The following is a 25,313-nucleotide window of genomic DNA, read 5'->3' on the forward strand; positions in this document are numbered from 1 at the left end:
TCACCCTCTCGATTTCACGAGCCAAGTTAGTCTGAGTAGAAGTATGGAGTGTTTGCTCAAGTAAGTGCTTAAGATTGACGTTTAGTTTTAAGTGCTCAAGTGCTCAAGATACACCAAAATTACGGAAAACATTGGAGAAGTGACAGAGAACGGTCACCAAACATCAAAAGACCTGCAAGTCTTCGTTATAGCTCTTAAAAATTTGAACGTTCCTATTGGAAACCAGAAAATTACATGGATGTGATGTCGCATCCCTTGCTTGCAGATCTACTAAGACGTAATGCAAGAAACGCCCCTCAAAAATTTTCCGGGAGAAGATAGCTAAAATAGATCAATCCTTAACATCAATTACGCCTTTAGCAGAGATCTGGAACCACGCTTCAGCTTCGGCTAAACAAGGAGAACTTATTGCTTTACAGATGGGCTCCTCCTCTCTTCCTTCCAAAGAGCAAGCCAGTGACAATTATACTAAGAATTTTCAAGTACGAAACCTTCACACTTGAGAGGAGAATTGGAGGGAATTACCGGCCTTCATGTAGAAGCATGAGCAAAGATGTTAACGCCAATAGGCTTGATTTGAAGTCCAGCGAAAATAGCAGAACCTGCAACTACTTGGTTTGTGATGACAACTGCCACACCGAACTACACCAACAAAATGCGCAGGAAAATTTACATTTCTAATTGAATAGTCTATTTGGAGCATGTCTACAGCATTCGCATATACTGGAATAACAAGAGAGGGTAAATCCAGAAAGTCATATCGCCTAAAAGAATCGTGGACCCAGTAATTCAATGATGTAAGCAGACAGTCATAAATGAAGAGAGCTAGTTAAAAAAGATAAAGGTGTCATTCTGGCTCATCTGCTAACTTCTGAAGGCTCCCATGGAACTTTGATTGATGCACCTGCCGAGCTGAAAGTTCTCCCCTTCCAGAAAAATCTGTTCTGTATAGAGCAGAACTGCCAACAATCATAAGAGCAAACCTATAGAGCCACAATCCATTGACATAATTAGATTTAACTGCAAATCAAGACGGAAAAAATAAATAAATACTAAATGCTTTATTAGATGTTCTTCAATTATTGAAGTAACACTGGAAGAACTTTTACTATCTATGGAATCCCAGCTACAGATTTTCAAAGCTACAAAATGTTATTCGTATACATGGATGTGAAATAGGTTCCATTACTTAATTTTAATCAATCCTCCTAGTGAAAGTTCTCAGGGAATCATATCAGCAGCAGAAGAGCCACTTGTTCTCATAATCTCAGTCCCGCCAGGATTTCTTGATCCTGAGTGACAGTGGCCATGTAGAGTCACCCATACATTAGACAACAACGACAATATGTACCTTGTTTCCATCATCATTGAAGCTGCTTCAAGCAAAAGCCTAGATTGATGATCAGTGTTGTATGCCCGAGCAAAAGCCACATTCTCCAAGACATCAACGTCATTCAGCCCAAAGCTGCAAGGTTTAAAACCTTTAACCATTTGACAACAAGCTGGCTAGAGCAGTTCTTCTTCTCTAGGTAGCTGTAAGACACCTGTCAGCTATCTGTAAGAGTCTATGGGGTCTGAACGCGTCCTCTGCATCTATGGGAATTGCTTTTCCCTCCCCACCTCCTTGATCCAATCGAAGCTGAAATAAAAGAGTGAATTAGATGAAGAGGTCTTCAATAGATTGCATCACTAGGTTGATGAATTTAGCTAACATAAATATTGAAAGCATTCCATAGATAGTAAGCTGGCGTACACGACAAGATAAGAGACCCGATTCATCTGGTGTGAAACCAAACAAGTAGACAAGGCACCTTGAAAAGACATTTTGCTATGCGCTGATTTGTATGGTTATTCTTATTCAGTCCATAAATATTTTCTTCAACTTTTAAAGCAACAGAAGACGCAAAACTGAAGAATGGAATTAAACTTGTCTCTCTTATTGCAAAGCTATTCACAAATAAAAAAATGTTCTTACTTAGCAAGTGACGCAAAGGGTGTGGCACAGCTGAGTTTTTCCAGAGCGGAACTCACCATGTATCTCAGTAATAGATCCTGTCTCAAACCCTCCTGTCAAAAGCTAGCTGTTTGAGGTTACAACACTACAGGACACGGCAAGTGTTAATGTTCTTAAGAAGCATTGCCACAGAAACACGGTCTAATGTAAAAGGATCGTTGTTAAGAGTTGAAAGAAATCTTTGATACTTGCCTTCTAAAATTTTGTCAAGTTCTCTTTATCCAGATGTTATCTGAATTATCTCTTGCCTCCGAGTATGGAGTTGGCTCGGACTAGCGAAACCCAGAGGCACCAGTTTGGAAGCTGTAGATATGAGCCGAAGTAAAGTTATGAGTCTCTATCTAAACTATGAAAAATATCAGACAAAAAAATCTTGAAGAAACAAAAACAGGCCAAGCAATGACATGCCTGCTTCAATGATTTTGTCAACTTTAGCTTCGCTGATTCCTTTAATCGGCTCTTTACTGGGAGAAAAGGCAAAACAATTTATATATTTTTTAATATTTTATTGATTTTTAATTGTGAAATTGTTTACTGTGATATCAAAAAATTTGATATTTAGTTATTGTTTAATTTTATAAGTATTTATTTTTTTATTATATAATTAAATAAAAAATTAAAACAAAAAATTATTAAATCTAATGAAGTTAGATTATAGATATATCTACTTAGAAATTAAGTTTTATTTATTTATTTTGATTATAAAAATAATTATTAATTTATTTAATTAAATGTAGATATAAATTTTAAAATTTATAATTGATATTTTTTATTAAAAAAACATAAAGCTATTAAATTCATTTTTTTTATGAGAATTTGTTTTTACCCGACCCACAATAAAATACATGTTAAACAGCTAATGTTTCTCTAGAAAAGGTTTGGTTACTACTAAGAAATGGATCTATAAAAACCTTTTTGCAAGAGAGATAGGATGTTTTTATTTTTGTGTGTTTAAATTGGTTTGGTTACTATTAATATTTTTTAAGTTATTTTTTATAATTTTAATATTTTGATATTAAAAATAAAAAATATACAAAAAAATTACTTAAAAATATCTTTACAAGAATACTATGCATTGCAAAACATACACTTAACCTATGAAGTTCTGTGCATTCAAGGATAATTTTTTTCTGTACTAATTAGACTTCGCTTTCTTTATTATTTATTTTAGCATCGCAAGTTTTTTTTTAAAAAATCATTGAAAAAGTTCTATCTGCTAAAAAAATATTTCTTTCTTTTTTGGTGTGATATATAGCAATAAAAATAAACCAGCTGGCGAGTCTGGTTTCTTACCGAACCGACAGCACCGAATCGGTTTGATTTTCGGTTTAAACCGAAAATGGCTCCCTACTTCGTATAAAAGCGGCGTCGTTTTAGTTTGTCTCTCCGTTACGCCCATTATACCGTCGGTGAGTGAACTCGTTATACTGACGAGGCAGACCTCTCTCTCTCTCTCAGTTTTCGAAAACCAGGTTGAAAGACATGGCAAACAGAGCGAGTCCTCCAAATCTCCACAAATCAGTTGCCATCTCTAAAGGATACAACTTCGCTTCTACTTGGGAACAGGTTTCTTTCTTTCAATGTTTTTTTTTTTTTAATGCACTCTTAAATCATTAGATCTGGTTTTATCAATCTCGCCAACTGACTCTCTTTCACATCCACAACTCATTCTTTGATTCGATTCACATTCCACCGCTAGCTAGCTAGCTTGTTGTAATCTATTCTTTTATTTGTCAATTGCGGCTTGATTTTTGTGATAAACAGAATGCGCCTTTAACTGAGCAACAACACGAAGCAATTGTGTCGCTCTCTCATGCAGTTTCCGAGCGACCCTACCCTAACAATTTGGTGAGATTTCAATTTTTTTAAGACACAAATAAAAATGTAGGTTATGTGACATTATAGGTTTTGTGGTTTTTTAGGCGCAAGATCATGCCTCTGTGAAGGAGAATGGTGGCTTGGCAGTTTCTACAAGGGACAGCAGTTTTGGTGAATCTCAAGGCATTGATGCAGTTTTAGTCAATACAAACCAGGTAAAGCACACCCACTTTTGCTTATATTTACGTGACAGGTTACTTGGGATAATGGTATAAGTCAGTGCTTATAGTGTAGCTTGATAATGATTTGAATTTTATATGGTGCAGTTTTATAAATGGTTTACTGATCTTGAATCGGCAATGAAATCAGAGGTTAGTTGTCGTGGTGATTGTTCTTGTGCAAATATGTTCGGTCATGGGTTTTTTTTTTCCTTTTTTATCCTGGTGCTTTCTGTTATTAGGCGGAGGAGAAGTACCAGCACTATGTCAACAATCTAACGGAGCACATGGAGACATGTGATGATATACTTCTCCAGGTACTTGTTTGTTTTATTGTTCATTTCTTGATGATTTTATGTTGTTGATAAATTCTTGAATTCTTTGGATGAAGTCAATTTTTTTATTTTTTTTAAATTTAACAAACTGAGCTTATCTGAATGCAGGTGGATGAAACTCTCGACTTCTTTAATGAGTTACAGCTGCAGCACCAAGCTGTTGCTACAAAGACTAAGACTCTTCATGATGCTTGTGACAGACTGGTGTGATTTCTCTTTCTTCTATTCACTGCTTTATACTTATTCTAGAATGAGCTTTGGTTTGGTTCTGTAAATCACAGAATACAGTTGCACAAATATCAGAATTTTAATTTATGTCAGTTTTGACTGGATGAGCTTGGTGACCCTCAACCTTGTAGAATTAACACACTGCTTTACTTGAACTAGAATTTCAGATGAATATGCTCTAATGTCATATGATTATTCTATAGCCCTGTTGTTATATTTTGAGTTTCATGGAAGGAACAATCAAGTTAAGCTGTAGTTTATATCCAATTTATTTTATGTCAACATTGAATGTTTTGGGATCTCAAATTTTAGGTAGGTTGTTTCATAAACTTAAATCTGAAAACTGTGCCTCAGAGTATTTTAGATAGTAATGCTTATGTTAGTTTAAATTGGTTGAGTTGGTTGTGTCATGTATTGTTTCCATTGCAGGTAGTAGAGAAGCAAAGACTGATTGAATTTGCAGAAGCAGTTCACAGTAAGCTCCACTACTTTGATGAATTGGAGAATGTAAGGTTTGAATGCTACCTCACTTATAGTTTCAGTTGCTTAAAATGTTATGTTTTTTCATTATTTTCAATTAAATCATAATTGTTTTAGGTAGGTGAAGAGAATAAGTCTTGTCCATTTAAAAAAAGAAAAGGACTTGAAAATCAATATAATAGAGCACTGGCTATCTAGTTTGTCTATAATGCTTCGCGTGTTAGTATTTTACTCTGCTTCCATTTTAAGAGTTCTCTTAATAGCTTGCAATTTTTGTTTGTCCATGTTTGAGAAGGTTTCATGAAGTATTGCAATTTATATCAATAGTATTGATGGAGTGTAATTTGCATTTGTGTGCAGCTTAATAACAATTTTTATGCTTCAAATACGAATGTTGGAAATGAGAAATTTCTTCCACTGCTCAAAAGGCTTGATGAGTGCATATCGTAAGTGAACAAATATTTTTATTACTGTATAAATTAACACCTCTAACATTACTTAGCTAAACACTGTAAGTTCATAAGCAATATTGAATTTTTTTGGGTGGGGACAGTATTGTACTCTGTTTTATCTACTTATCACTTGTTTTTTGCACACCTTTAGATATGTCGAAAGCAATCCACAATACGCAGAATCCAATGTTTATCTGCTTAAATTTCGACAGCTCCAGGTAAGTGATTGATTCCAGCAATGTAAAAAGATTGATTTTGTGAATGGAAAATGTAAGCGTGTAAGGTTTGTTACCTGCTCCAAATGATGACAAAGTTTTCGTGCTTTTAACAGTCTCGAGCCCTGGGCATGATTCGAACTCATGTGCTTTCTGTCCTGAAAAATGCTTCATCTCAGGTGAAGTATCCTTATTTACATCAAAATATCTTCATGTGTGTGCACACATGTTTTTCCATAAACATGAATCTCTGTGACTTTGTTGTTTATTTGTGGACTTCATCAGGTTCAGCATGCAATCCGGAGCACTGGAGGCAGCAAAACATCTATTTCTGAGGGTGTAGAGGCATCTGTAATCTATGTCAGATTCAAAGCAGCCTCAACTGAGGTAGTAGCATCTTTCTCTTTGTTCTTTTATCTTGACACGAAGATGTGATGCATGTAGAATGTTTGACTACTGATAACTTAACCAAGCAGTAGGCTGATTTTTAAATAACTTGTGAAAAAATTATATTCTACATGTGGAATAGGATTTTACATTCTTTGATTTGATCTAATGTTTTGCACTAGCAGCTGACAATTCTAAGTTTCTGTAGCTTAAGCCCATATTGGAGGAAATCGAAAGCAGATCATCAAGAAAGGAATATGCCCAGATCCTTGCTGATTGCCACAAGTTGTACTGTGAACAGCGGCTTTCCTTGGTGAGTTAATTTTCAGTTGTTTCTCACACATTGATTTTCTTACTCTTATTCACCTGCTGGTTGTGATGGTACTTTCTCTTTGTTTTCTGCTATCTAGGTAAAAGGGATTGTACATCAGAGGATATCCGAATTTGCCAAGAAAGAGGCTTTGCCATCATTAACTAGATCTGGTTGTGCATATTTGATGCTGGTAGTGCACTTAACGAATATTGGTATCAGTAAACAGAGATAGTTGTGGGTCCTGGATCATCTGGTTGATTGAATAGCATTTAAAACTTTGCATCTTGGCATGTATTAGTTGGGTTGGATTCATTCAGTGGTTTGTGAGTGTTGAAGTCAGTGATCATGTTAAATTTTTGTGCTGATATAGCACCATTAATTTGTTACACATGAAAGAAAAAGTTTGCAGCCAAAACACAGGAGGCTTCTGCAGGGAAGTGGATGTAAATAGGCCTTAGCTTCCTTTCTTTTTCTTCATATTAATTGCAACTTCTGAATGTTGATTGAAGCAAGGTTACTCTTGTTTAATGCTTAGTTCTAGGTTGCACGTTGAGCTACCTATTTTTTGGTATATATAATTTTATTTTATTTTGTCGATACAGGTGTTAGATATTAATATTGTTTAGTAGTCTCTCCATGAAAATTTAAGTTTTAGGTCTATTAGTTCTTAAATAAAGTAGAGTAGCTTTTATGATCATGTGGCCTGCATCCAGGAGTGCATATGTGAAGCCCAAACAGGTTTGCACATAAGGGGGCTTCTTAAGATGTTAATATCATTTAACAACCAAAGCTCTAATGTGATTGCCCTCCAATGGCATGCAAATTTAAATACTTCTAGGTCATGCCATTCAAAACTTTTTTTCCTTGTGTTTTGGGAAGTCTTAAAATTTATTTTTTGCAATGAACGATAGATTTGAGCCATTTTGTTGACTCAACTCAGCTCACCTTAATTTGACCATAATTCCAACTGAAGTTCCATGAATCTTTTCATTTTATAAACAATTTACTTGTCCCACAATAACTGCAGGTTTGTCAACTTGAGCACCAACTCTTTGATCATTTCTTCCCATCTTCTTCCGAGGATATTTCTAGTTTGGCTCCACTTATTGATCCTTTGTAAGTTCTTCTCTACTATTTTATGTTTAGGGTCCTCTTCTTTTTATTTTTATCAATATTATTATTATTATTATTTGGGGTGGAGGGAGTTGTGGGATTTGTCATTTTCATATCCCCACTATAATATTTTTTCCTAATAGATTTTGTTCTTTTGTTACTACCAGATCTACTTACTTGTATGATACACTGCGCCCAAAACTTATTCACGAAACAAATGTTGATCTTCTATGTGAACTTGTTGATATACTTAAAGTTGAAGTTTTGGGAGAACAACTTAGCAGACGGAGCGAGTCATTAGCTGGGCTACGACCTACATTGCAGCGAATTTTAGCAGATGTTCATGAGCGATTGACTTTCCGTGCACGGACATATATTCGTGATGAAGTACGGTTTTATATTGAGAATTTTAATATAGAAGGCTACCCTGGTTGTTTGTTTGCATATTAATTTCAGAGGGCAGTTGTTGAAAAGTTTGCTCATTTTCTGTATCAATCCATATTTATCTGGTGATGGCATATTCAAATTCCATATATAATTGCACATAAAACCATCATGTACTACATAGTTTTCGTACAAATTCATACTTGGTTTCTGTTATGCTTGTTGGGCTGTATGCCTGTATTAGAAAGCAGTGCCATTGTGTGAATGTTTTAGCGAAGCATTTTAACTTAGGCTTTAGTCTATGATATTTGGAGCACTTGCTGATGATGGATTTCTTCGATTAGTTTAGCATCAAGTTTACCCCTTTGTCTGGATGCAGATATTATAAAGTGATATGCCTCCAATGTTTACCTCCCAATTCTAGTGGATTGCATAAATGGTTGAGAACTAAGAATTAACTCCAATGTGCTGTTAAAGTCAAAAGAGTTTGCACAAACAACCATGCTTTAAGATGAAACAAATATCTCATTTAATCTAGTACAAACAGAATTTTAGGACATGGAGTAGTCTTAGAGATTTTTTTCCATGTGAATCTCCTTGTTGGAGTATCTTCTCAAGTTTTTGTATCACCATCATCACTGTATGTGAGGGAGTTTTTTTGTTTCTTCTAAATGTTGGTTTTATTGATGCTTTCTCTTGTTTATTTTGCAGATAGCCAATTATATACCTTCGAATGAGGACATGGATTACCCTGCAAAGTTGGAGCAATCTACTGAGATGAAATCGGAAACTAATTCTGTAAAGTTTCTTACACTTCCATTTTTATTTTGTCATGATTAACTTATGTGGATAATCAGAGGGTTGAGAATGTCAAATGCCTGCAACTCACAGCTGATATTAAGTGGGATCTCGGGTTTAAATCTTATTAGAAATGGCACAAAGTTGGAGAGATTATTGGTATTTCTGATTCTTCCATCCCAGTTCCTTAGGTTCTTCTAATCCACAAGGTGGGGACATCCCATGTCAGGATTTTACCCTTTGAAACATAGTATTTGAGGACCTTATAAGGGATAGGCTTGGCTGTTCATGAGTTCCTTTGTATTGGCACATCTATCTGGCATGGTTTAATTTAAGCCAGTTGGCAGGAGACACATCATATGTCCATATCTCTGTGTTATGTCTGACACGGGTATCAAGCATAATTTTTATTGTTATTTAAATATAAGGTAGCCATTGTCACATTTTGGTTTGACTTGCAGACTGACATTGTGTGGTTGTCTGCTGGTGGCTTTCACTAATTTTTCTGTTTCCAGTAATAAGTGAATTTTTATTTACTAGCATTGCTCTTTTGCTCAATTTTAATCTTTTTGTCAGGTTGATGAAAACCCAGATGTATTTAAAACTTGGTACCCACCTGTGGAGAGAACTCTATCATGCCTTTCAAAGTTATATCGTTGTCTAGACCCATCTGTCTTCACTGGTTTAGCACAGGTGCTTGAATCCTTGGAAAATTACTATTACTGAGGTTTTCTTGTATATTTAGAAAGAATATTGGTTGTTCTTTACTTGTTTTATTGAACTATTTTTTTGTTGGTTGCTATTTTTATCAGGAAGCGGTGGAAGTTTGCTCTGATTCTGTCCAGGTGAGTAATTTAAACATCAATAGCCAATATTGTAGTGTGTGGTGATGACTGGAATCTCATTATGCTTTAGTATCATCTCCCTTTATAGTTATTAAAATATATTCTCCACAGAAAGCTAGCAAACTCATTACAAAGAGATCTACAGCAATGGATGGGCAGCTATTTCTTATCAAGCATATTTTAATCTTAAGGGAGCAGGTTATCTCCCATATTCCTCCAATTTGTTTATTTGGTGGTTATTTACTAATCCATGCAATGTGGTTTACAACTTTCAAGTTTTGTCCTTTCAGATTGCACCATTTGATATAGAATTTTCAGTCACATACAAGGAACTCGACTTCTCTCATCTGCTGGTAAGTCTCACTGAAGCTAAAGCTTAGTTATCTGCACTATTTGATGTCTTAATATTTTGGTACCCAAATTTAATAGACTCTTAACTGAAGTTCTACTTCACTCCAGCATCACTTTCATGGATAGCACAACAGTACTTATAAAAACTTGTGCAACATATTCTGACTGGTTGATGTAACTAATAATATGCAATTTAAGTAAACTTTTATAGCTCAATGTTAATATTCTATTTTATTTTGCATGTAGCAGTTCCTCTTTTATCACTATATTTGTTTGTAGCAAAGTCTTATTTACATTAAATTCCATGCCCCAGGAACACTTGAGACGGATACTTAGAGGTCAGGCCTCGCTATTTGATTGGTCAAGATCAACTTCGCTGGCAAGGACCTTGTCTCCCCGAGTTTTAGAAAGTCAAGTAGATGCCAAGAAGGTTTGTCTTTATCAAAACACAGATATCCAGAATATTTCTTTGGCTGCTTCTGTCACCAGAAATATTTGGAGACATCTACCCCTATTTTTGGGCTGCCTGAAAATCAATAATTTGTTGAACATAAATGAAATGAATCAGTAAATGTATTTCACTCCGTAACAAGGGGGTGTTCATGCTGTTTGTGTAACAATAACAATCCCTGGTTTTGCTTTTGTTATTTTTTAGAGGAAGCTCACATATAATATTGAACCTCTGAACTTTCTGCCTTACTAAAGACATGGTTAATGTGTCACACTTTGTGTCTGCGGAAGTACATGTTTCAGTTTCACAGGACAACACAATAAATTCTAGATTCTTTAAAGATCCAATTAGTTTGTTCTTCTATTTGATGTTCATTTATTTATTTTCGCTTTCATTTTTTTGGATTTGCTGTTGTTCGCATTCCATAATAGGTTTGGTTACCATGTGACACCAATATATGTTATTTGTAGAGTACTGTGGACACTTGTGCGTTCTTATTTTCTGAACAACTGTAATCGCTTTGAGAACCTGTAACACTTGGTCAAGTGGATTTGTGAAACCTGGTATATTATGCTACTGATGTTTCCCCTTAGCACATGTCGATTGCATTGACTGGTGAACCTTGTAGGAACTATTATTTTATGTTTCCTTATTTTTAAATTAGTTATTAGTGGGAGCTTGTAAGCGAACTATAGGAGCTGGTGGTGACTGGAATTTTCTTTTAGACCACACATTCCAACTACTGCAAATACTATAATAGAAAAGTTTTCAGCACATAACTTCACTTTCGGTGCTCATAAACTAGTTTTGCTTTCAAATGGTGATAATTGTACCTAAACCACTCATGTATATTCTTTTATTGTTGGATCCCTCCCCACAGATTACCATTTTGACAAAGGGCCATTTGTTTTTTTCAGGACCTGGAGAAAAGCCTAAAAGCTACTTGTGAGGAATTCATCATGTCAGTCACCAAGATGGTTGTGGACCCCATGCTTTCCTTTGTTACCAAGGTTCACTGCTCTCAAACAAAGAACACATCTTTTTAGCATCTATATGCATAGATGTACTCTTGACAATAGGAGATAAAAAAGCCCCAGGACCTATGAGTATACTGGTGATTAATGAATGAAAGTACAACAAACGAGGCAAGACAAACTTTATGGGCCGTATGCCCTGGCTACTCTAGCAGAAGAGATAGAAGCTGATCACATTCTATAATGATAGGATGCTTATGTTCTTTCTTTCTCGACTTCCTATGGTTCGAAATGGACAGACTGCAGTCTCTCATATTATACTCAGTTCTGGGTGTAAGTTCAACTAATCAGCTGCTAGCTGCTGTATTCTCTATCCCCAAGAAAAGGGTGGTGGGGAGCATAGGCAATTTAATCTAACCTGCCAAGCAGTATGATTTTAAGAAATTGAGCTTCATCTATTTATATTTTGTCAGAATTTTTAGTATAATTTCCTGCACTACCATCCACAAGCATGACATTTTCAATCTGTTTGTAGGTGACAGCTGTGAAACTTGCTCTGTCCTCTGGTAGCCAGAATCAGAAAGTGGACTCTGTTATGGCCAAACCACTTAAAGATCAAGCCTTTGCTACTCCAGATAAGGTGGCTGAACTTGTTCAGAAGGTGAGGTTATTTATTATTATGTACTACAGATTCAGTCTCTGCATGCCCATTTAAATATATTTTTTCTGCCAGTCAAATATCCTGAAGTAAATTATTGATTCTCTTATTCTGCATCAAAAAATAACTTGCAAAATTAAGAAAGGGAAAAGCAAGACAGAGAAAACAAATCTGGGATGTAGTCAGAACTCCATGAGCAGGCCTGGTTGACAGAATTATCTTGTCTGGAAACCATGCAGTGAAAATATTATGATTTAGCTCAAGCTGATTTCATTTTCTATATTTCATGAATAGGTAAATGCTGCAATTCAGCAAGAACTGCCGGTGGTGATGACAAAGATGAAGCTTTATCTGCAGAACCCATCTACACGAACAATTCTATTCAAACCAATAAAGTAAGTTGATTTTGACTCGTGTTCATGAGCTAAATTTCCATATCTCAAGCCTATGTAAGTTAGACATTTGCCAATGACAGGACTGAATCTGTTGCCCCTACAATTGCTTATCCGTTCATCAAAAGCTTCAAATGCATTATCTTGGTTATAAAAAGCTGATTCTAAACCGGAAACTATATCCATGCAGGACAAATATTGTGGAGGCGCATGTTCAAATACAATCCCTGGTAAAAGCTGAGTATTCACCTGAAGAACAAAGCATCATCAATATGACATCCATACAGAACCTGCAAGCAGAACTTGACAATCTCCTCTAATACACCTGTAAAGACTATAGCCTGTGCAATTCTTACTCCAACCCTTTTTTCATCAAAAGATTCTAAGCTATTTTTCAACATTTTGGAATTGTTGAAGAATTTCTGCACAGTCGATATTTCAAGATGAAATGGTATTATATATGTTTCAGCTTTATGCGTCGTGTCGAGCAACAGTGAGAGATCCATCCAATAGGAAGTTGAGAACTTGTCTGTGAAAAATGGTCTTGTTCGTTTTTTATTTTTAATTCGTATAATATAAACTCAATGCACTTCAATTCGTATTTTTCTAGGATCAGACTGCATGTTATGTTAAAGTTTATAGGTTTGGTAGAGCAGATTCCAAACTATATACGTCCTCCATTAGCCTTAATTTTATATTTTCTATACGAAGGAACATGATATTATTATATCTAGATTAAAAATCATCTATTTTTGTGATAAAGGAAGATGAGTATCACTGGTTAAACTTGAAAGAGAAAGAAAGGAAATTGAGACTGAATCTCTTATTGTCATCACAATCATTTTCAAGGCTGCTTAATTTAATTGTAAATCAAATATAAATACCATCGCCTTTATTTTTTTTTATAGATAATTTCATTTACGTTCACGTTCAAGTGCTATGCCAAAAGGTGTCACTTTTTTCCAGGTACAATACTATGGTAGAAAGCAGTGCTGATGTAAAAACAACATCAAAGAAAGTCAGTCTCCGTCTGGTAAACAAGTGGGCTAAACCAGGCAAGTTCTTTCCTGACACCATGCTGAAGGAGGAGGGGGATGTGAAGCCAATCCCAGACATCAGCAGCGATAAAATGCCTCGTAAGGTCATCTCTGCCACAATCCATCGCCTCAAAATTACCGTTTTTGAGTTCGCTCAACTCAAAGAAATATTACAGGCAAGCAACGATTCGAGTACGGAGAGCATGTTCTTGGACGCTCCAAATGAGCGCTGCGTAGGCTCTGTCCAAGCTATCCTAGGTAACAATGAGCCCGAGCACGGTTGCCATCCACTTTTCAAAATCTATTTTATGTTTGATTATATAATAACTAAAATAGATATTTGCAAAGTAATAACAAATTAAATTATGAATGAAAAATATTTTTTTAAATTATCTTTTTTATTTGAGTAGTTTTTTTAACAAAAAAAAAACGACTTTCTTGTTAATAGCATGATTTATTGAATAAAAAATAACAATAAAAAAAAATATTTGTATAATTATTGAATTAAAAAATAATCAAAAAATTGATTTTTTTATTCGTGTATTTTTTTTAAATGCTTATTTTTGTGAGAAGCCTTGTTTTTTAGGTATAAACTTATTATGATTGTCAAAACAAATTTTAATTAAATTTTTTTAAAAAAATCATTAATCAATAATTTTTATACACCTATATAAAAAATATAAAAATGATAAATTTTTAATATATATATTTAAAATTAACAATAAAAAAATAAATATTTTATTCTCATGAGTAAATTGTTATAAAAAAAGTCATATTAGGCTAATACATAATTATTCTTAAAGCAATTATTAGTATAATATTTTTAAAAAAATATTATTTTAATAAATTGATTTAAAGAGAACCTTAGTAAAAAGGAGATATTTAACAAAAAGGCTAGAATTAGTTTTTTTAATATAATAAATAATGTGTTGCCTGCCTGTTGTTTTCTTGTTAAGATTTTTATAATTGATGTTCAAGTCTTGGATTTTTAGACCCTCAAAATCTAATTTTTAAATTATTTTCATTTAAAAACATCTAAAAAATAAAAGGAATTTAAAATAATCTTATTTTCAAAAAAAAAATCCTTTAATCACTTGAAATATCAAAATCTAAGTGAATCAAAATCAATTTTATGAGTTTTTATCTAGTTTTTATGGGAAACACCATTTACATTGAATTTTTTTTTTTTAAGGTGAATCTATTAATAGTAATATTGGTTTTTTACGGTTAAAATATAGTCGAAAGAATACTTTCTTTTCTTTTCTTTTTCAGCAGTTTTTTTTATTTCTCAACATTGAACCATAAAAAAATAAAATTTAGGATTAAAACAGATAATAAATTCAAGCGACCGTAGCTGTATAAATTTCAAGGACAAAAGAATAAAAGTAGCAATTAACAGTGTAATTATTTAATAATCCACTAAAGAAAGGTGAAACGTTGCTTGTTTTCTTTTAGTTTGTTTATAATTATGATGTGGCTGTTCTTACAAATGATCAAACACTTTAGTGTCTAGAGATCAAAAAGAGATCATGATCGGTTCAATGGAGAGAGAGTCACAAAAGTCAGTATATTGTCACCAAAATTTGTACCCTTACCGGCTCTGTTACCGTCATTCTGTTCCTGAAGTTCGGGTGAATGAAGCAGAAACTTCAGATGCCAATGACAAAGTCTGGCCATTTGCCCCTTCGATGCATCTGTTTTTTAATACGTTTTAAAAGTTGAAATCATGAATTGACTTGTAAAATCGTAATATTGAAATCGAGAAAATCAGGTAAAAATCGTGATTTTATTGCACGATTTTATAATGAATTCGACTAATTTCTACACAAATTCTCACCCTCCAAACACCCCCTGAGAGTCTGACTACTGTTTAAATCTAAAGGCTAGCAATGAAGAGAATGAGGGATAGATCAATCGCAATGAAGCTACAGATCGTTTTCACATTAATGTCTCTTTCTTTCGGCTAGTTTTCGTCTTGATGGTGGCTGGTCCAAATGCCACCACAGTTCCCGTCAACACTCCCATACCTGATCCTCCTCCCTCTCATCTTCTTCTATACCTACTCCACCTCCCTCCTCCCTCACTCCACCACCATCAGGTCTCCTCCATGCAATCTCTCTAGAGTCAACTGGGTACCAGACCTCGCCAACTTCACAAAACCTCTTTACGAGGAGCCGTGCCCATTTCACAGAAACGCATGGATTTGCCTTAGAAACCAGAGAGAAAACACGGGTTTGATTAATTCTTGGTGATGGGTGCCTAAAGATTGTGACTTGCCAAAGATTGATCTGAGAGGTTTCTTGAGTAAGTGAGGAAGAGGAATATTGGGATTGGTCGGGATTCTTTAGAGAATTTCTAAGTTTCTTTTTTGGCGTCGTCTTAAAGATGCTGATGGCCGTGCAAAGAAGTGGAAAAGGAGAGGACCTTGGGGAGGTGATTATTTCCCTAAACACAATGACACTGTTGCCTATCATCGGGCACTGTTGCTTGCCACATATGAACAAGTTTTCGTTAACCTCAACAATTGTCTGGTTCTGTTTACTTTGTCACTTGGGTTTTCTCCTTGGTCGATGATGCATAGTGATTTTTTTTTTTTAACTAATTGTAGTGATTGAATTTAGGGATATTTAACCGAAGGAATAGACTATGGACATGTATTTCAAGCTGCTTAAAAAAATGTTGATGGAGTTGTTGAAGAAATTGCTTATGGTGTTGTAGAGACCATGTATGGTAATAAATTTACTTATAATTTTATAATTCATTAAAAAAGTGTTTTTGATAACTTACTTGAAAATGCATTAACTTTATATTTTTTTTAGTATTGTTTTTATAGTTTTGATGTATTAATATTAAAAATTAAAAAAGTATTTTTATATATTTTAAAAAACACTTAGACCATACAAAACAAATTACACCCACGCATGTTTTTGTAGCTTTAGGTTCAGGACTGGGGAAGACTGAGGCAGTCGATGGATTTTTAGAAATGATATGATTAGGACACTTGCCGATGATGCTTAGGCATGTCCTTGAAAAATTTGGATTTTCTGACAGTCTGGCAAGGAGTTATATTAAATAAAAATATAAAACACCTGGGCATTTTATAATAGAAGGCCCAACTATTCAACCAAACACAAAACATTATGGACAATACTATGTTTTTTTTTTCAATTTTTTTTATATGATTTGATTATAATTAAACATTAATTTCTTCTGATTTCTCAATTAATAATAAAATTGAAAGAATAGACACCAAAAAAAAAGACACCAAGCATGAATAGTGTGTCGAAAAGTTTCAAAAAAATATAAATTTTGACCTCCAAACTTTAAAAATTATGTAAATTTTTAAATTTTAGTACTTTAATCTTTTTCTATTCAATTTTATTAAAAAAATTATTTTTTGTTATTTTTTAGTAGTAAATAAAAAAATATTATCGACACCAATTTAAAATATTAAAATAGTTTATGTTCGTGTCAAATAGTTCAACTTGACGAGTATAGTTCATTTTATATATTTCTTTTTTACTTTGAAACTTGTCGAGTATAGTTCATTTTATATGTTTTTTTTTTACTTTGAAAGTTTATGAAAAAATAGATCTGAACTCAAATTTTTTTGAGTTGATTTTGATTTTTTTAGTGGTTTTTTTTATTATTTTGAGATCATTGATAAATTTATCATAATTTTTTAAAGTATTTTTAATAAAAAAATTGGTTAAAAAACAACTTTCTAAGTAAAAAACCCTAGTCTTGATTTCCCAACTATTATATTTAAACAAATCAAACAACATGTTTGTTTTTTTTTAAAACGAAACTTTAAATACAACCCACAAAAATAAAGATCTAGTAAAGCAGGGCTTTAATAAAATAGACTAGGTGAGTGGCCTGGTTTTTCAGCTTGATCTTTATTTATTTTTTATATTTTAAAATTAATGTTTTTCCTACTCATCATGATTTTTTTAATCTTTTGTACAAATAAATTTTATTTTTAAAAATAAAAATTATTCTTAGATAATATTTATAATATGTACAGAATTAAATGTTATTTTTTTTCAATCAATTTAATTTGTATTTGTATTTTTATTATCATTTGATTATTTTCTTAAATATTCTTAAATAAAATTAGTTTTTTAATTTGAAAAAAGGAATATGACCCGTGGCGAACGGACAAAGTATCTAGGATAAATTATTTGACGACCTCCCAATCATCTCGTGAAACAATCCTGTCCATCCATCATGGATATAATAAATTAATGAAGACAACGTCTCCAACAACTAGAGTTAATTTTTTACTGGTACAATTGTTTTCTAGGAAACTCCTTTATTTTTCGCTAACTTCTACGATATTGATTTACATATGTTTTAATCTTAATTTTTTTAAAAATCATGATAAGATATTTATTTACAAATACATTTTTTTATGATATTTATTTAGATTCAAGCACCGAATAGCAATTTCTTGTACACATAGCATAAGCCGTCAAATAAAATGAAAACGTGTAGTATATTTTTAATTAAATATATTCGGTTTAAGTTAGCACGAGCAATGTCTATACTGTCACCAGCACCGGGTAAAGAACCAATCAGATAAAAGAAAATCACGTCAGCATACGTCCGTTAAACTAGTAAACGACACACTCACGTAAAGGGAGCAACGAGAATCGTTCGTGCCTGGCAAGCTGAAATCGAAGGGGTAGCAAAAATAAATAAAACGTTGAAATTTCCACTGAGAAAAATTGATTAATCTTGAAAATTCTTGCTTACTTTCATCTACCCGAATATTAAAAATAAATTCCTAGCTATAACCCCCATCTCACCCCCCCCCCCCCCCCCCCCCCCCCCCCCCCCCCCCCCCCCCCCCCCTGCCTCTAGCATAGCGCGTTGGTTCGATTTTTAGGAAATAGAAGAATATTTCGTGTGAAAGGTAATTTAAGTTTGTTATGCAATTAGCTATTTTGATTTTATTTCCTTCTTCTTTTTTGTGGTTTTATTAATGGAATTGTGTTTGGATTTTTTTTAATTAAGGTTTATTTCCATTTTTTTTTGTTGTTCACTCAGTGTACTTGTTGGTTTATTGAAATTTGTTTAGGTCTAGGGTTTTTAATTTACGACTTGAATTAGAAAGACCTAAGCTTGGAATTTGCTTATTTGTATTTAACAGAGCAGTGAATTAAATGAAGGGAAAGGGATTGTCGAGAGATTGTTCTTGGCGTAGAACTCGAACAGGGAAGAAAACGATAAGGGGCCGTGAAGGTCAAGGGAGTCTTGATAATATTGTTGTGATTGATGTTGATAGTGATGAGTTTGAAAACGTTATTATCGTAGATGTTCCAGAGTCTTCACAACAGAAGCTAAGAGGTTCTAGTGCTGCTAGAGAAGGAAGAAGATCTCCATGCATAATAAGCGTTGATGATGATGATGATGATGGCGACGACGAAGACGAAGACGATGAAGAAGAAGAAGAAGATGAATGTTATACATGACGAAGACGATGAAGAAGAAGAAGAAGAAGAAGAAGAAGATGAATGTTATACAGTGGATGATCATGAAATTAATGAGCAAGTTGATGGTAACTTGGATAGTGATGGCACTTCTAGTGCAAGCAGTCCTGCCTCTGATCATATCGAGAAACCTGTTCACAGGGCTGCTGATGGTTGTCGAGTTGCTGAGGAGAATAGACCTGTGTTCAAGCTGAGAAAGTGCAATAGAACTTATCCTGAGAAAGCTACCTCTAGAAATCGTTATGGTTTAGATTCAGATGCTGAGAAAGCTACCTCTAGAAATCGTTATGGTTTAGATTCAGATGCTGAGAGTGATTCGTCTGAAGATAATACCTCTGATTGTGAAGTTATGGAAGGTTCTTTTGGAGAGGTTCGTGAACAGTGGGAAAAGGCTTCCCTAAAGAGAAAATCCATGCGCTGTAAAGGTCTGGATGATCAGGCTAGTCCATGCAGTTCTCACAGTGATGTTCATCCAAATGTTGAAGTAGAAAACAAGACCAAACAAAATTCAGAACCTGCTGTTTGCTCTAGTTCAAAAAATGCAAATTTTGGGAAAGTAAACTCTTGTGCCTCCAATGATGCTGGGGATGGAGTTTTAGGTGGTTTTCCTGCCAGTGCCAAGATGGGAAACCCTTCTGCAAAATGTAATCAGAAAGGCAAAAGCTTTTCAGGGTCATGGAAATCGAGAGCAGATGAGAATATTCATTTTCATTGGACTGGTGATGATCTTTTTGGAGGAGAGACATTCACAGGTGATGGTGATATTTCCTGTAACAAGTGTCGAACTGTAAATGGCCCTGGCAGTAAGGTTCCTCCAGGACCTTCTTCACAGTCCTATCAAGTTAAGGATGATAAACAATATCATGATAGAACTTGTTTTCATGATATGGAACAAAACACCACGACAGATCATTCTTTTCCAAATACCCAAAGAGGGCCTAGCTTGTACTCAGATGATGGGAAAGCAAGTTATTTGAATGTCAATAACTCTTTGCCTGATGGTCACCATTTTGATGAGATACATAATGTTAATAACAGTCAAATTGGTTCAAAGGATGAAGGTAAAGAATTTACTCAGGTGCCATCTAGTTGCAAGACTTGTTCTAATGATGGAAGATGCAGAGAGAAGTTTGTGTCTTGCACTCAATCATCTGAGGATAAAGTGGTTGAAAATGTTGTAGCTCCCTCATGGATTACAAAAGAAGTCAGTGATGAGAAATCTGATCACAATGAAAGAGCTCCTGGGGAAAAGTCTTCACAATGTCATGACACACTAAGTAAGCGAGGGATATCAAATTCTGCAGAAGGAAAGGAGGCGTTTACTGATTTTGCATCCAGCAGTCAACTTTGTTATGAAAGGGACCCATTATGTGCTTCACATGGTGATCTTTTGCTTTCTGCCGAAAGAGATATAATCAATGAGCGAGAAAAGCTCAAGGAGACTGATGAATACAAGCAAGCAATAGAAGAAGAATGGGCTGCTAGACAGCGACAGCTACAGATTCAGGTTTATTCATAAATTAGTACTTTGATTTGTTGCTGATCATTGTGCTGTGCAAACAAAACATTATTTTATTAATAATTATACACGCATGTAAGATTGAGGTTGGTCTTATCACAATCATTGTCAATTAACTTCTATTACATTTACATGTTTTCTTAATGCACTTTTGCGATTATTTCTTTTTCCATGTGAGTGGAGTTGTGGTTGAGTTGGAAAAAATCAGGTTGGGTTGAATAGCTAGTTTCTGCCCCACTTTATTTTTTTTTTATAAAAAAAATCCTTTGAAGACCACATCTTTGAAACCTCCAGACACTTTAAGCCATGCTTTTGGTGCAAACCATGATCTCCGATTTGCTTTGGAAGAGATTCAAGTTGATTTTTAGTATAAAAGATAAACATCTGGTATTAAATGACTTTAGAATGCTCATAAGTAAATGAATATTTCATCTCATTTGCAATTTGTTGTTCCTTCTCAGGCAGAAGAGGTTCGGAGATTGCGGAAGAGAAGAAAAGCTGAAACTTTGCGTATTCTGGACATGGAGAGAAGGCAAAAACAGCGCTTGGAAGAAGTGAGAGAGACACAAAAGAAGGTTTGATTCCACATATTCTCTGCTTGCATTTATCTATTCAGCATTGCACGTGTTGACATCAGTTTTTATAAGTCCTTACCTGTTCTCTGATGCCAAATTTAGGACGAGGAGAATTTGAACATGAAAGAGAGATTTCGTGTCAAAGTAAGGAAGGAGCTTTATAGATTGGAGGTTACATGCTTTAACATGGCATCATTACTTCGTGGCTTGGGAATCCATGTAGAAGGTGGCTTAAAACCCTTGCCAAACCAGGCAAGTCAAATTCCAATGCACTCTGATTATACCATCTGTTTCTGAATCATATCAATACACATGATGTGAGTGAAGTCTTGGTTACTTGTTGAATTGATCCATGTTTCCAATGGTCCTTGCATCTTCCAACTTCACTTTTACTGAAGGTTATGATACAGAAACCTGAATTGATGGCGTTCCATATTGTGCTTCTATATATTACCTTAAACTAATTGGCCTATAATGATCCTCTGGCAATGGGGTTTTATATATATATATATATATATATATATATTATATACATGTATTTTAAGAATAGATCCCATGTGTATTAGATCTCATTCTCTTGCAAGCAGCCTTAGAGAAGTGGCCACCGAGACACCATATATTGTTTGATTCCGTGCATGTCTATATCTTTTAATCCCGTTTAACTGTGATTAGTGGTCATTTCAGGTGCATGCAGCTTATAAGCGAGCCTTGCTAAAATTACATCCTGACCGTGCATCAAAAACTGACATTCGTCAGCAGGTTGAGGCTGAGGAAAAATTTAAGCTTATTTCTCGCATGAAGGAGAAATTTTTGTCCACTTCATATCACTGAGTTGCAATAAAAGGTTAAAACACGACTAATTTTGTTCATTTGAATTGCTTCTCACTTGAAACGTGCAGAATCCTTTTTATGGTTTTCATCATTCTGTTGCCAGTCTGGCGAAGAAGGAAATCATATTTGTGAAGCAGTTATAATATTATGTGATCAGAGAAATTACTGTCTTAGAGTGTTCTTTCCACATCTTATGGGTCTGTTAAGAATAGAGTTTGTAGCAGTGTGTCAGTTTTTCAAGGAGATTACTTGTGTCTATACCCAGTGGTGGTAATTTTTCATTTTGCAGTTAGCTTAGTTTCAATTCATTGATGCTCCTGATTAAAATTTTGTATAATAATTATAAATTTTTTTTGCGAATGCTGCTCTACTTCTGCAGCTTTTTTACATCCAAAGCTTGGTGCATGTATGTCAGCAAGATGGACCTGGTGTTTAGCTTTGATGGAATGATATGGACTTGAGATGAAGTGTTTAAGTGATGCCATCGGGACTGAGGTAGATCTTTGATTCATTTTTTACAATGTAAAATAAAAGATCAGCTTGTTAAACTAAATGTGTTTATGATTCAATTTGTGTTGAAAATATTATACTTTCTGTAGCACCTAACAGTTTACACTGTTGTGCAAGGAAATTAAACAAACAGTCGGAAGTGTTACCATATAGTAAGTTAAATAAACGTAAACTTATGTATTGGTATCTGGAAAATCAGGAGTTGCAAATGTAGGATAAATGTTGTATCCATCGAGCTAACTTGGTTAACTCAGTTTATTAAAAGTACTCAAATTAATACATGAAATTCTAAATTTTTTCTGCTTGTTTAAAATATTATCATTGTTTAAGTATTTATGTATTTTTTGTTATGAAAAATATAACTTGGTCTGTGACGTAGCATAAGCCACCCTGAAGATATTCGAGCACGTCCGTTCTAGCTCTCTTGCAAGAAGGACAGTCCTAGTAAGCTAGCTCGCGGTTGTTTCCCGCCCCGCAACGTAAAAAGTCTTGCACTCATCAATCAGATCATTTTTCAATATCTTCTTGCTCTTATCTTCATCCTGATATGCCTCTAGAAGTTGGCCGAAGAAATCATGTCCGTAACCATCCAGTTTTCCTGAACTTGCCTCTTCCTCTCGTCTTTGCATCGTTTTTATGAAGTCTTCGATGCTTCCTTCCAGATACTTTGTCTTAATGAATCTTCTGCTACAGCAGATAACTCGAACAAGTTGTTCAAAGAACAGAACTTTGTACATGGAAAATAACGCGAGAGGATGCTTTTGTTTCAATTGTTTTATAATTCCGTTCTTTCTTTCTAGAACTGCTTCAAGACTATTAGGTCTCATTCGGGAACTGTTGGATTACGTACCTACCCCATCTTTGGTGTTGAAATTCGATAACTATTTCTGTATATAACAAGAATAACCCTCATTAAACCTTGAGGAATAGTTTAATTGGCCAAACTTTAGTTTAATTGGTCAAACTTTGGGTTTGTTTCAAGTGTTTTTATGAGCATTAAATTGTTATATAATCATTAATTTTATAACTCATATAATTTGTTGAAATACCTGTAAGCTGATACTGATATTTATGTTAATAATAATAAAAAAGAATAACCCTCATTAACATATAAAAAAAGCGTTGTCCTTAAGTAGCTGCTTCCAAAAGCTGTCCTGGAGATTACTTCGGATGTCAAAGCCTTAATTCTTGGAATATATCAATCTCCTTTCCTTCATATTGATGCCTCCATCTTTCAAGCATCGCACCCTCACCTGCTGAAATTACTGGAATCATACTCTATAGACAAAAACAACGTGAGATTTTTTTAAAAAATTAATTATATATCAGCTTCATGAACATTGCAAAAGAAAATTTAAAGCAAGAATTAATTTAGTCTGAAACTCTCTGCACGGAACTCATGGGTGGCCAGTTTCCTCATCCTAAACCACTTGTCACCTTCTGACCTTGCAAGCCCATTCCCTAGGTGTACCATGCCAATAAAAGAAGTTCTTCCATACAGAATTTTTTTTCACAGATAATTGATAGGATTATTGGTAGTTTATATATTTTTCATAGGGAAATTAAGTCCTTATATTTTTATGTGATTGTAAGCTAGTCCCTTGTTTTACATTTTTTATGACTCCTATATTTTAAACAAGAAAGTCATTAGAGTTTAACTATAACTTAATCTTTATAGTTTAATGAAAGTAATTAGTTAATATCCATAGTTTCAGAAGCTACATGTTTAATCCCTACATTTTCAATCTGTTTATAACCCAGTCCTTCCGTAAATTCCATGCTCTTTTCAAATTTGTGTTTTTTTTTTTTAAAAAAAAGGGACTAAATTGAGGCGTTCAATGTTATCAATGGGCTATAATTAGTCCTGATACTACAATGACCAATTAATTTGTTACAAAAAACTACAGGGACTAAGTTATAACTAACTCCAATCATTATATATATATATATATAAAAGAGAAGATTGTCACCGTAAAGCTTCATCCATGCATAAATGTGAGGTTGGATCATAGGAAACAGATGATGTGATAATTCATGAGCACTGTTCTTTGTTTCATTTATCAAGTTGATAATCTCTTTGGTATTCCCTGACAAATTGTATTCCGTTGTAGAAATTTGTAACAAGGTCCTTTGATTCCCTGTGGCTTCTTCCGAGACTGAACAGGAGTTGGGTCCACCATACTTCGTTAAACAATTTGATGAGAATTGTGATCAAGTATAAACACAAATAATTTGAAAAACATGGGAATACGGTCAACTATCAAACTCAAACTCAATGAATTGAGGTTTAGCTATGAATTAAATTCCAATAAATATAGATCTAGTAAGTGGTTTTATTCAATATTTCTGAACTTAGATATATACTAAATGCAAGTATATATAAATTTTATAAATTACCAAATCAAATATTATTAGACTCAATATCATGCTAATAAATATAAACTAATAATCTTTCTAAATCTGTATTAACCTGTAAGATTTTATTTGTTTATTATTGAAACTTAACATAATTTATTAAGCTCAATAATATTCATCGTATAAAAGTCTTTTAAGTATTTATAATTTTTTTTTATTAATATTAATAATGTGTAAGAGATATTTATTCTTTATTAATATTATAAAAAAAATTATTTTTAAGTTTTTTTTTTCTATAAAAAAACAAGACTCATGATATATATATCTTATGAATCTTTCAAACTCGAGGTTTAAAATTTATATTCTTTATTGTAAATATATTTTAGAGTATTTCTCTCTAAAAAAATATTGCACCTTTTCTTTTAAAAAATATTTATTTAAGCATTTAAAAATCTTTAAATCCATTAAATATAACTTTTTGTTGGTACCAGTCATCAACTATCTTGATTTATTAGGTATTAATTATCTTAGTTTAAAAACATAAGTCAGATTATTAGAACTAAAA

The 25,313-nt window shown here is 33.8% G+C and overlaps 2 protein-coding genes and 1 long non-coding RNA gene across 6 annotated transcripts; 2 read left to right on the forward strand and 1 right to left on the reverse strand.

The window, feature by feature from the left end:
• Positions 1-109: 109 nt before the first annotated feature.
• On the reverse strand, positions 110-2,438 carry LOC105114700 (uncharacterized). 2 transcript variants are annotated; one of them, XR_840189.1, is made up of 3 exons: positions 1,976-2,438; positions 1,352-1,639; positions 110-983 (listed from the first exon to the last, which is right to left on the reverse strand). It is a non-coding gene; the product is annotated as an uncharacterized LOC105114700 (long non-coding RNA). The 2 variants fall into 2 exon arrangements; XR_840190.1 differs by lacking the exon at positions 110-983 and having other exon boundaries at positions 1,049-1,639; positions 1,976-2,067; positions 2,207-2,438.
• Positions 2,439-3,392: 954 nt separating this feature from the next.
• Positions 3,393-13,030, forward strand: LOC105114708 (sec34-like family protein). The gene is made up of 25 exons (XM_011011349.1): positions 3,393-3,580; positions 3,779-3,862; positions 3,937-4,047; positions 4,159-4,203; positions 4,293-4,367; positions 4,494-4,589; positions 5,043-5,120; positions 5,454-5,539; positions 5,697-5,763; positions 5,877-5,939; positions 6,046-6,147; positions 6,356-6,460; positions 6,558-6,650; positions 7,488-7,576; positions 7,741-7,960; positions 8,669-8,755; positions 9,332-9,448; positions 9,568-9,600; positions 9,712-9,798; positions 9,891-9,953; positions 10,265-10,381; positions 11,320-11,412; positions 11,912-12,037; positions 12,329-12,429; positions 12,617-13,030. Exons 1-25 carry the CDS (start codon positions 3,497-3,499, stop codon positions 12,744-12,746), a joined length of 2,352 nt encoding a protein of 783 aa, XP_011009651.1. The 5' UTR covers positions 3,393-3,496; the 3' UTR covers positions 12,747-13,030.
• A 5,089-nt stretch (positions 13,031-18,119) lies between these two features.
• On the forward strand, positions 18,120-22,614 carry LOC105114717 (dentin sialophosphoprotein). Of its 3 annotated transcripts, XR_840192.1 has the most exons (9): positions 18,120-18,262; positions 18,310-18,381; positions 18,619-18,923; positions 18,979-20,465; positions 20,939-21,052; positions 21,155-21,304; positions 21,737-21,896; positions 22,263-22,378; positions 22,483-22,583. XR_840192.1 is itself a non-coding variant. In XM_011011375.1 (8 exons), exons 3-7 carry the CDS (start codon positions 18,632-18,634, stop codon positions 21,881-21,883), a joined length of 2,187 nt encoding a protein of 728 aa, XP_011009677.1. In that variant the 5' UTR covers positions 18,120-18,262; positions 18,310-18,381; positions 18,619-18,631; the 3' UTR covers positions 21,884-21,896; positions 22,263-22,614. The 3 variants fall into 3 exon arrangements, 2 of the variants coding, with proteins under 2 accessions (XP_011009677.1, XP_011009664.1); XM_011011375.1 differs by having other exon boundaries at positions 18,619-18,907; positions 18,966-20,465; positions 22,263-22,614; XM_011011362.1 differs by lacking the exons at positions 22,263-22,378; positions 22,483-22,583 and having other exon boundaries at positions 21,737-22,230.
• The last annotated feature ends 2,699 nt before the right edge of the window (positions 22,615-25,313 follow it).

This window comes from Populus euphratica, unplaced genomic scaffold, assembly GCF_000495115.2.
Source record: "Populus euphratica unplaced genomic scaffold, PopEup_1.0 scaffold5.1, whole genome shotgun sequence".
Classification (NCBI taxonomy): Eukaryota; Viridiplantae; Streptophyta; class Magnoliopsida; order Malpighiales; family Salicaceae; genus Populus; species Populus euphratica.

Coding starts and splice junctions, on each gene's coding strand:
- LOC105114708 (XM_011011349.1), top strand. CDS start 3,497: ATGGCAAACAGAGCGAGTCCTCCAAATCTCCACAAATCAGTTGCCATC. Junction 6,148..6,355: donor TCAAAGCAGCCTCAACTGAG/GTAGTAGCATCT, acceptor AAGTTTCTGTAG/CTTAAGCCCATATTGGAGGA. Junction 9,799..9,890: donor TTTTAATCTTAAGGGAGCAG/GTTATCTCCCAT, acceptor TTGTCCTTTCAG/ATTGCACCATTTGATATAGA.
- LOC105114717 (XM_011011362.1), top strand. CDS start 18,632: ATGAAGGGAAAGGGATTGTCGAGAGATTGTTCTTGGCGTAGAACTCGA. Junction 18,924..18,978: donor CGATGAAGAAGAAGAAGAAG/ATGAATGTTATA, acceptor AAGAAGAAGAAG/ATGAATGTTATACAGTGGAT. Junction 20,466..20,938: donor AGCGACAGCTACAGATTCAG/GTTTATTCATAA, acceptor GTTCCTTCTCAG/GCAGAAGAGGTTCGGAGATT.